The following is an 11,113-nucleotide window of genomic DNA, read 5'->3' on the forward strand; positions in this document are numbered from 1 at the left end:
GTTTGATAAACGCCGCTATAAATCGAGCATTAGTGGCGCTTTTTGAAAAACCCCGCAAAAAACATTTTATCTGTCTATTTATTATTTAACTGTTTTATTTATTATTTAACTAGTTTATTTATAGTTAGGGTCTTAGTACTGTTCATGGTTTTTAGGGGTTAGGCTATTAGGGTTTAAGGGTTAGGGTTTTTGATAAAATGACAAAAAAAATTAATTTATTTTAAGGTTTAGGTAAGCAATAAGATTCTTTTTTAATTACTTTTGTCCCTTGTAATATATATATTTAGGGTTTAGGGTGTAAATTTATGGTCTAAGATTTAAGATTTATGGTTTAGGATTCGGAGTTTGGTGTTTGGGGTTTAAGTTTTAGTGTTTAGGGGTAAATATGGTGAACTACTTAACTTGTGTATCTTGGATTTTTTTATAATATAAATCTAAATAAGATAAATATAAATTATTATTTTTTAAAAATATATATCAAAATGGGTTAAATCCCAAAAGCATACATGAACAATGGTTTATTGTGCAATTTATACATGAAATTTAATTAATTTGATCCAGTTCTTGAAAATTATTAACACAATTATTGATATAACATCATTTTATATTTATATATTGCATTCATAAATATTTATATTTATTCAATATAAAAATATATTGATGTATTTATTTTTTAAAATGTGTATGATTAAATCAAAATTAAAGTTTCAACTATACATTTAAACCACAATTAGAATTTCACGTCTACAATTACACATTAAACCGAAATTCATATATAATTCTGAGATGTATCTCTATCAAAATTTAGGTGTATACATATAATTAAATGCCATTTATATAAAAATATAAAAAACTAATGCGGACCATACTTAAAAGAATAATGCTTGTATTGCTATGTCATTTTGTATTTTTTTAATTAATCGAATCCATTTTATTTCTGTTAAAGTTTCCTTTTGTATTTTATATGTTAATTTAAAAATGATAAAAATCTTTAAAAAAATTTTAAAATTTTAAAATTTTAAAATAAAAAATAAAAAATAAAAAATAAAAAAATAAAAAAATAAAAATTTAATATTTAATATTTTAGTCCATATTTCAGTTAAAAAGATCGATATTTAAAATAAAAAAAATTCCAAAAAATGATAATCTCAGCACAAAACTTTTGAAAAAAAAATAGAAAAATAATATATTAAAATTGAAAAATAAAATAAAATTGAACAATAGTAGCAATGAAGTTCAAAAACAAAATTAATTGCCCACGTTTCAACCTCGTGTGGGCCAATTTCAAACATTGTAATGGCCAAACATTATAAAGGAATAGGAAAGAAATATAAAACATAAATAAAAGAGAGAGAAACAATGTAAAAGAAAATAAAAGAATTAAAAATTATTTTTTAAAGCTTATATGACATGACAACCTATAATTGGTTGGAATCTTTTTAATGGATATAACATTTTGATGTAAAATAGGTATCAAAACAATAAAAGAAAATTTGGTATACCAATTTGGGAAAACAAAAAGATGATTGTTTAGGTTCTAATTTATGAGTTATGCCTTCCTTTAAATAGATTTAATAGTTTGACTTACGGAGATATCAATGTGGAAAAAAAAAAGTAATTCATATACCACTTATAACAAAAAAAAAATATTTAAGTACCAAAATAGAAAAAAAGACATAGTTTAATTAAGTAACAATTTGAAGGTTAAACATTTTGAAAATTGGGCTTAGACAAAATATTAGGAGAATATTTTTAGTAAAGGCTGTTATATTTTATAAAAGGGATTATGTTTCTTTTCTACAACATATAACAACTTTTTCTATTATTGTTACTGTCAAGCTAATCTATTTTTCGTTTCTCAAAGTTTGTGTGGTACAAATGTATTGAAGTCGTTTGAATATTGGCATTGATTTTAAGAGTGAGAAAAAATCGATTCTATTTTAAAAAAAATTGAATTTTAAGTTAATTTGGTTCCTTAGTCAAATTGAATATGTAATTCAAGTTCGGGTCAAGTTGAATTTGAATAATTTAAATAATTCGAATAACTTAAATAATAGATTGGTAAAAATACTCTTTTGATCTCTATTCAATTTTAGAAATAAACAAATTGATCTCTCCCGATAAAAAATAGAATGTGAAATATGTTGCAAATAAATAGAATATATGTGTTATATACTCAAGAAATGATTATGGAATGGATAATGAAATTTTATAATGAAATGTGCAATGAATTGTGAAAAGCTATTTATATAGCAAGTAAGAGAATTTAGATATTTGTGAAATAAATGAAATATGTTATGGTTGTTGTAAAAATTAAATATTAATATGTGTTTATATTTCAATTGTATATTTGTAATTTCTTATATTTAATTATTCGGATTATAGAAATAACACTGAGTTTTACTCAGCGTACGATTTTTTTTCCGTGCGCATGTTAGGTACTTAATTTTGATCACCAATTCAGCATCCAACAACGATCCCGAACTCAAATGTGGTAATATTTATCCTTTGTATCGACATATACCTAGGGTGTCTAAATAATAGTTATTTTGTTGTTTGATTGTAAATGAGGTTATAAGTTCAATTTTAGTTGGTTTTGTACATATAAATATGTGTTTGTTTTTGAAGCCATATTATGGCATGGTAAATTGAACTAAATCTAGATAAGTGCATGTGAATTTAATTCTATGTTTAAGTGCTCATTAACTAGGAAAATTGATTTAGACTTGGTATGTTTATAATTTCGATTAAAATGATGCTTTGATGACTTGTTTTGATGATATGAAATGTTTGAAATTTCTATCTGTTTGATCTGTAAACTCCGATAATGCCCCGTAACCCGGTTTTGACGAGGGATACGGGTTGGGGGTGTTACATATATGGAGTTTAGGGCTTTCTAATGATTCTAATTAAATTATAGGGGTATTTTAATATTTGAAAGGTAAGATCATGGGAACATGGCAGGTGATTAGTGGTAATAGGGATACTTTGTCATCTCGACCAATCTTATGTGCATAAAATCCTATATAGTTATTGGTTTAGGCTAACAGATAGATAATAAGCTGATCATGACTTTACTTTCTACAAGAGATATCATTGGATTAGATTATATATGTAAAACCATTAAAAATAGAAGCGTAATAATAAGTTAATAATACTTGTTAAAATGCATCAGTCCAAACACTACAATGGTTTATTAGAGTGTAAATTAAAGGTGCACCATAACTATAATCAGCTAAGTTATTAATTGGAAGTAAGAGACGATATATCCTTTTGCTTCACAACTCCATTAAAGCAAGCTTTTATACCAGTTAGAAGCACAATTATCAACACACCTGTTTTTAACAAAATAATAAACATAAACACAAGTGAATTACACTAAATTTGGCTATTGCATAGGTAAATTTAGAAAAAAAAAGAAACTAAAAATTTAAATCGACAACCATGTTTTTACCTGAAGTTAGTTGATATATTTGAACTTATGATACTTCGAATCTTCATTTTCCATTTTTCATTCATGTCCATTTGGATATGGGTATATATGATCCTCTAAATATATATGTAAAAAAAAACCTTAGAAAAAATCAATAAACTCATGTTAGACGCAAATTATATCTGACACTTAACCAAAAAAATCCAAACAATATAGATCTCCACCTACTGGTTTAGGTAACATGGCTTTGAAACCTGTTCTAAAATAATCCATTCTTTCATGTAATGTGTGGTAGTTGACTCCAACCCCACCTCCGGCTCCAATTTATATTCTTGTTGAAAATTGCATCAGTGATAGTCTCTTCAATCGCATCTTGCTCAACCAATTGGGGTGTCTTAAAAAACAATTGAAGAAAATATTATAACTGAAATTTTAATCTCATGTCATCAAGGAAAAATAAGAAACATATAATAATTTACAAGATTAGTTAAGTAATTTAAGTAAAAATTTTACATGTTATGCCTTTTGTTGTAATTGTTATAACTACATAGAACAAAGTAAGATTAAAGGATTGCAGGGTCTATACCTTTGTTATGCAATGCACAAATTTTTGTGAATCAACGAAGAAACTAGTAGTCAACTTAGGGCAATCTTTTACTTCCAATTCTATCAATGCTGACAATTCATAAATTTAAATTTTTAAAATAAAAGTTGAAATATTAATTATTTTATGAACATAAAAAATGATTTGAGTCCAAAAACAAACAAGCAAAAATATAGAAAAGAAGTACCTGTAATTCAAATTCATCCTTATTTGTTTCCATGTTGAAGACTTGTATAAGTCGAGGACAATTTTTTATACTGATATAATTCAGGTTGGGAAGCCTTTGAGCCAATGTACTTGAACACAAATATTTCAAGTTTTCACAACTTTCTATCTTGATACTTTCCAATTTTGGCCAGAACAGAGAATAATGATTTTTCATGTTCGAAACATATGTTTCATCCACGTTTTCCACTTCTTTGATTAAATGTTCCAAAAAGGAGCAATCCTGAATCTTGAGAACTTATAAATGGACCAAAGTCAGAGCAGTGAATTCCGAAAAGAGATATTTGAAATCCAACAATGCAGTTGCAGTTAACTCTAAACGAGTTAAATTTACAAAAGATTCCTGTCATTAAATAATATTTATTAGTCAAAACCAACCACTAAAATAAATTCATAATACAATGATATCAATATATATTTACATACGCACTAGTTTTAATAACTTACATTTATTATCAAATCATAATATGATACATTACAATGATTTAAATCAAAAATTGATTTAAATTCAATAAAAAATTGAATTGAACACTACAATTCAAGTCAAATTTCAATTTTCTTCAAATTTAAAAAAAAAATTAAACATAGAAGTACCTGTGATCCAAGTCCAGGAAGCAGAATATCTTGTCGATACTTATTTTGTTCCATATTGAAGACTTGGATAAGTTGAGGACAACTTTCTATGGAAATAGATTTCAAGGATTGACGCCCCCGAGTCAAAGTGTTTACACAAACATATTTCAAACTTTGGCAAAATTCTATTCGAAGAATTTCCAATTTCGGCCAGCAACAAAGAGGACAATCATTCTGCATGTTTCAAACACACAACTTAGTGAGTTGTTTGTTTTTAATGTTTTATTGTAATATTATAGACATATCAATATAAAGATTGACTCGAATAAAAATCAAAGGAGCTAGTTTGTCTTTTGACACGAGTATTAGTCTGTCTTTTGACATGGGGGTTTTTCTAGGGTTCTTTTCTATTTTCCTTTGATTCATGTTGTTTATTTTTCTCCCTTTTACTTTGGTTTTGGGGTGGGGCCTGGTTACAGTTTTGGTTTTTGTGGTCCTTTTTGGGTGGGGTCATAGTTTTGATTCTTTTGGTACTAATGGAAGAAGATCTGGCTAATTTGAATATTATTGATGAAGAGGAAGAGGCGTTTATCGAAGAGGTGTTGGTGGTGGAAATGAGTTATCAGCTTTGTTTAGTGGGTCGTTGTTTGACAGATAGCGTGGTACATTTTCCTTCCATGCGCAATACTATGGCAGATCTTTGGCATCCTATTGGGGGGATCTGTATTTCAGATTTAGGAAATAAGAGATTTCTTTTTTAGTTTTTTCATGAAGTGGATATGCAACGGGTACTTTCTGGTACTCCTTGGTTTTCAATAACCATTTGCTAATCCTTCACCTAATTTAAGGTGACGAAGATCATCTTGAAGTTCCGTTACAGTTTACTGAATTTTGGATACAAGTTCATGATCTTCCAGCAGGGGTGATGACGGCTACAATGGCAAAACAGTTTGGTGATTTTGTGGGGCAGTTCCTTGAGTATGATTCATCCATACCAACAATGGGATTCCATAAGTTCATGTGTATCCGAGTTAAGTTAGATGTGTCCCTTCCGTTAAAGCGAAAAAAGAAGGTTCGAATTGGGCCAGAGAAAATTTTGTATGCTCGTTTTCAGTATGAAAAACTAAGCCTATTTTGCTTTATCTACGGTAAATTGGGTCATGGAGAAAGTTTTTGTCCGTTTCGCCTACGTATTGAACCAGTTAAAATTGTTTTTGGTTGGGATATCTCGTTACGAGTGGTGGGGCGACGTCGGAACACTGCGACGAGTCGGTGGTTAAGGGAGGCGGATGGCTCTGGGTGTGGGGAGGAGTTTTTGGTAAGTGATCCCAAAATATTTAATTTTGGAGATGATTTTGATTCTGGACGAAAATTAAGGGGATTTTTAAATTCTCAATCAGTTAATCATCAGTCAATCGTTAAGGAATCTGGTCATAATCTTTCCTTTAATGGAGATGCTAATTGGCGTAATTTGAGAAGTTTGGCGCAGGACGGTATTTTTAATTCTAGTGGGCCCATGGACTTGATTGTAGTGGAAGAAAATGACTCTCTTACTGTTATGGAAGGAAAGAAGAGACAAAGGCTAGTGGGGACCTCAGCCATTGTCACCAGTAACGACGAAGGAGATCTAAATGTTTTAACGGCTAGCTCTGCAGGGTAGAGCAACAGGTCACAATGAAGGTTCTAAGTTGGAACATTCGTGGTTTGGGGAGACCAAGGACGGTTAGTAGGCTCAAAAATAAAATTCAAGCTATTAATCCCTGGATTTTATTTCTTATGGAGACAAAATTAAGTTCAAAGCGGATGGAAAAAGTACGTTTGAAGTGTGGTTTTGGCAATGGAATATATATTGATGCAATTGGTTCTAAAGGGGGATTATCTCTTGGTTGGAAAGGAAATGAGCTTATTCAGCTTAAAAGTTATTCTTCTTTTCACATTGATGTTGAGATGCATAAAGCGAAATGCGGAGAAGTTTGGCAACTTACCGGTTTTTATGGAAATCTAGAGGAAAAAAAATCGTAGTCAGTCTTGGGAGTTACTTCAAAAGTTGGGCATGGATTCTAAGCTTCCTTGGTTTGTAGTTAGAGATTTTAATGAAATCATGCATTCTTATGAAAAAAAAGGTGGCAGGCTTAGATCAGATCGTCAAATGTCTAAGTTTCGAGATGTGTTGGATGTTTGTGGACTTAATGATGTGGGTTTCATTGGCAGGTGGTTCACATGGGAGCGAGGGAGGTTTTTATCGACGAACATTCGAGAACGTTTTGAAAGCGATGTTGCATCTCTTGATTGAATGTCTCTTTTTTCGAGCCACCAACTGGAGCATCTAAGCCATTCTTTCTCGGATCATTTTTCTATCCTTTTAGACACTCATGGCTGTGATCCTGAAGGTCAACAGCCTAGGCCTAGTATGTTTCGATTTGAGGCTAAATAGTGTTTAGAACATAATTTTGAAGAGGTGATTCTGTCGAATTGGAACAGTTTTGATGGAAATATCCCTGACAAACTCCAATTCATGGGTCAACAATTGCAACATTGGAGCAGGTTAAAACGTAGAAAAGACAAATTCTTGCGGTCGAATATGGAGGATCGACTTCAAAAGCTGTATGGTATTGATCCTTCTGATGAGGTTTTAGAGGAAATTATGGAGGTTCAGCTTGATCTTAACCTGGAGATAGACAAGAAGGAGATATTTTGGGAACAACAAGCTCAGGCGAATTGGCTAAAATACGGAGACCGAACTACCAACTTCTTTCATAAAGCTGCTATTCAGCAGTTTTATCGTAATAGGATTTCGGGGTTGGAACATGAGGATGGGAGTCGTGTCTCAACGAATGAGGAAATGCTTCAGCTTGCTTTGAGGTATTTTAAGAATTTATTTACGGCTTCAAGCTCCGAAGATGACGTTCGCCTACTGGGATTGGTTGATAAGTGCATTTCAAATGATATGAATGAAGAGTTACTAAAGCCATTTACGGAGGAAGATATCTTGCATGTTGTTAAGTCTATGCCGCCTTTAAAGGCTCTAGGTATTGACGGGTTTTGAACAATCTTTTTCCAAAATTATTGGCACATAGTTGGTCCTGAAGTGTCTCGGTATTGTTTATCTATTTTAAAGGGGGAGATATGGATGGAATATATTAACAAAACACATATTGTGCTAATTCCAAAAGTGGAGAAACCGAAAAACCTTGTTCAATTCAGACCTATAAGTCTCTGTAACGTCATCTATAAAATTATTGCCAAAGTTCTGGTTGACCGAATGAGTCCTTTCCTGAATGTATGTGTTAGTGAAACCCAAGGGGCTTTTATTCAAGGGAGACATATCTCGGATAATGTACTTATTGCCTATGAGGTTCTACATTCTCTCAAATTGAAGAAAAGAGGCCAAAAAAGGAATTTTGCGCTTAAACTTGATATGAGCAAAGCATATAACCGTGTTGAGTGGGATTTTTTGGCTGGTATGATGAATCGTTTGGGTTTTCACCCTGATTGGATTGTTCTTGTTATGAGGTGTGTCTGCTTAGTTTCGTATTCGGTGGGGATAAATGGAGAACTTGGGAAATGGTTCTCTTCTTCGAGAGGATTAAGACAAGGGGACCTTCAAGTCCTTACCTGTTTTTGTTTTGCGCAGAGGGGCTCTCTACGTTACTCCAAAATACGAAGTAGGAAAAGTTGATTCAGGGAGCTCTTATAGGAAGGGAATGGTTGGCGATTAATCATCTATTTTTTGCAGACGATTGCATTCTGTTTGGGGAAACATTGTTAGAAGGAGCCAATTTAATGCATCAGCTAATAACTGAGTATGAACAGGCTTCAGGACAACGGGTTAATTTTGATAAATCCCTTATTTATTTTGGAGCCAATGTGGAGCCAGAGATTAGGGAGATAGTGACAGGAGCTTTGGGGGTTCGTGTGGCCACAAACCCGGAGAAGTATTTAGGTCTTCCCATGATGATTGGTAGAAAGAAGAAGTGGGCTTTTGCTCATTTTGTGGACCGTTTTAGGAAAAGAATTGCGGGGTGGAATTTATGTTATCTATCTATGGGGGGTAAGGAAGTTTTTATCAAATCAGTCTTACAAGCTATTCCAGTCTATGTTATGCAGTGCTTCGCTTTACCTAAACTCCTTTGTCGCAAGTTAGAGGGTCTTTTAAAAAAATTTTGGTGGTCTAATAACAAATCAGCAAAGGGGATTCATTGGAGTAATTGGAATGCTTTATGCAGACCTAAGTGTGCTGGTGGGATGGGCTTTCGAGATTTATTTTTGTTCAATCGTGCTTTGTTAGCTAAGCAAGTTTGGCATATTTTTTCGAAGCCCGATTGCCTTTTATCAAAGGTTTTAAAAGCCTGTTATTTTCCTCTAACAGATATTTTTCAGCTAAAGTGGGTACTTACTCTTCTTTTACCTGGAGGAGCATCTGTAGTGCCAGGGAGTTGATTGCTGATGGGCTGGTTTGGCGTATTGGAAATGGCAACAATGTGAATATATGGAATGATCCTTGGTTGCCTGGTCATGACAATAACAGGGTTTTAGTGCAAAAAATTAATACATCATGGACTACTGTGAATTAGTTGATTGATGCCGAGGAAAGCACCTGGAAAAATGAGGTAATTTGAAGTCTGTTCGATGAAGATCAATCAAGGCGAATTTTTTCAATTCCTCTTGGTTGTCGAAGAACTCAGGACTTATTAGTCTGGAAATTTGAGGCCACTGAAAGTTACTCAGTGAAGAGCGGGTCCAGGGTTTTGATTTCAGAGCATTTAAAGGGTACTAACCATATTGGTTACAATGCCAGCATATACAAAGATTTCTACAAGCTTCTATGGGAGATACAGATTCCATTTAAAATTAAAATCCATGTCTGGAGACTCATTAACAACTATGTACCACATTTAGTTAACCTTTTCCAAAGGCATCTTTTAGCAATGTGTTTTGTCCCCTCTGTAAAGAATCACCGTGGGATTCTGATAATCTCTTATGGATGTGTGGAGTTTTGTAGCAACTATAAGTCTCCTTCAATGTCAGTTTTGCTCCGAATGATCTCATCTCGCATGGAAAAGATAATTTCATAAAAGTTTTATAGAAGCAGATGTTAGCACGAGACAAATTCTTATTTTTTCCTCATGGGCTCTTTGGAATAGCAGAAACAAACAGATATATGAAGGATTTAGGTTCTCAAAGTAAGATATTATAGGTTTTATTTGTGGGTATGGTCAGGATCTACTATCTAGCCATACTTATCAGAAGCCTTTTCCTTGTTCTAAGCGACATCAGCTTTGGCGTCCTTTTGATAGTGGGATGGTTAAACTAAATTTTGATGCGTCTTTTCTTAAAGAATCTGGATTCTCTTTTGCAGCAGTTCTTGCAAGCAATGAGGAAGGGCAGTTCTTGGGAGCGTGTACTTACCCTTTCAGTAATGTGGTGGACGCGGTGGTGGCAGAAGCGAGAGCGTGCGAGAGGGCCATGCTTTTTGCGGCTGCGGCGGAGTGGACGAGGATTCTATTGGAAAGTGACTCTCTGACTACTATTAAGAAACTAAACTCTGTGAAGGAGGACAGATCGATCCTTAGAACCATCATTAATAATATCCGAGTTCTGAGGAATCAGTTTGAGGATGTTTCATACCTGTTTGTACCGAGGACGGCTAATAGTGCAGAGCATACTCTGGCTTGTGTACACAGAGGATAAGGGGTTTTGTGTTTCTTTGAAGAATGAGATTGTGCTGAAGATTCTCCATGGGTGGTTTCAAAGAAGCTTTTCTGTTGGGTCAAGATTTTAAGAACAATTATGTGGTTTCAAGAAGCCATTTCGTTTGATATTTCTGTTGGCTTTTCGTTTTGGTGCGGGGTGGTTTTACTTTATGGATGGTTTTTTAGGTGTTTTTGTCGTTTCTTTTCCTGTGTGCTTTTGTTTGTTTTAAATTCTGTTGTTTCAGTTTTTCTTTATTTTTTTGGACATATAACCTCGGGTCAAGTTTTAATAGAATATCAGTTATATTTGCAAAAAAAAAAGATTGACTCGAATATACATTCAACTTCAGAATTTAATAAATCACAATTATAACAAGATAAAATATTAAAATAGGAATATGCAATATTTGTACTTAGTTTTTTTTTAGTATACAACTAATAAGTTGGAACAAAAATAGCATCGCTCTTGAACAAAAGGTAGAGGTTACAGCAGTTTGGTTGTTACAACTTCAAAAATCAATAAATCACTATTATAAAAATTAAAAATATCAAAACATATACGTGTAATATAAAAATTAGAAAGGG

General features: G+C 32.7%; 1 protein-coding gene across 9 annotated transcripts; it reads right to left on the minus strand.

Moving 5' to 3' along the window:
• Positions 1–3,144: 3,144 nt before the first annotated feature.
• Positions 3,145–10,802, minus strand: LOC107953249 (uncharacterized). Of its 9 annotated transcripts, none has more exons than XR_005925381.1 (8): positions 10,464–10,802; positions 10,245–10,380; positions 9,433–9,531; positions 9,244–9,344; positions 4,857–5,069; positions 4,225–4,605; positions 3,455–4,108; positions 3,145–3,335 (listed from the first exon to the last, which is right to left on the minus strand). XR_005925381.1 is itself a non-coding variant. In XM_041110760.1 (8 exons), exons 2-6 carry the CDS (start codon positions 10,301–10,303, stop codon positions 4,501–4,503), a joined length of 588 nt encoding a protein of 195 aa, XP_040966694.1. In that variant the 5' UTR covers positions 10,304–10,380; positions 10,464–10,781; the 3' UTR covers positions 3,145–3,335; positions 3,455–3,827; positions 4,225–4,500. The 9 variants fall into 9 exon arrangements, 2 of the variants coding, with proteins under 2 accessions (XP_040966694.1, XP_040966693.1); XR_005925385.1 differs by having other exon boundaries at positions 3,455–3,827; positions 10,464–10,799; XR_005925380.1 differs by having other exon boundaries at positions 9,233–9,344; positions 9,433–9,879; positions 10,464–10,798.
• Positions 10,803–11,113: the final 311 nt, after the last annotated feature.

The sequence above is a fragment of the Gossypium hirsutum genome, chromosome A04 (genome assembly GCF_007990345.1).
Source record: "Gossypium hirsutum isolate 1008001.06 chromosome A04, Gossypium_hirsutum_v2.1, whole genome shotgun sequence".
Lineage (NCBI taxonomy): Eukaryota > Viridiplantae > Streptophyta > Magnoliopsida > Malvales > Malvaceae > Gossypium > Gossypium hirsutum.

What these genes read in the sequence shown, in the direction of transcription:
- LOC107953249 (XM_041110760.1), bottom strand. Translation starts at nt 10,303, where the DNA reads ATGGCCCTCTCGCACGCTCTCGCTTCTGCCACCACCGCGTCCACCACA. An exon ending in TCCACCACATTACTGAAAGG is followed by an intron (nt 9,532 to 10,244) that starts GTAAGTACACGC and finishes TCAAATTTCCAG; the next exon opens with ACTAATAAGTCCTGAGTTCT. An exon ending in TTCCTGGACTTGGATCACAG is followed by an intron (nt 4,606 to 4,856) that starts GTACTTCTATGT and finishes ATTTAATGACAG; the next exon opens with GAATCTTTTGTAAATTTAAC.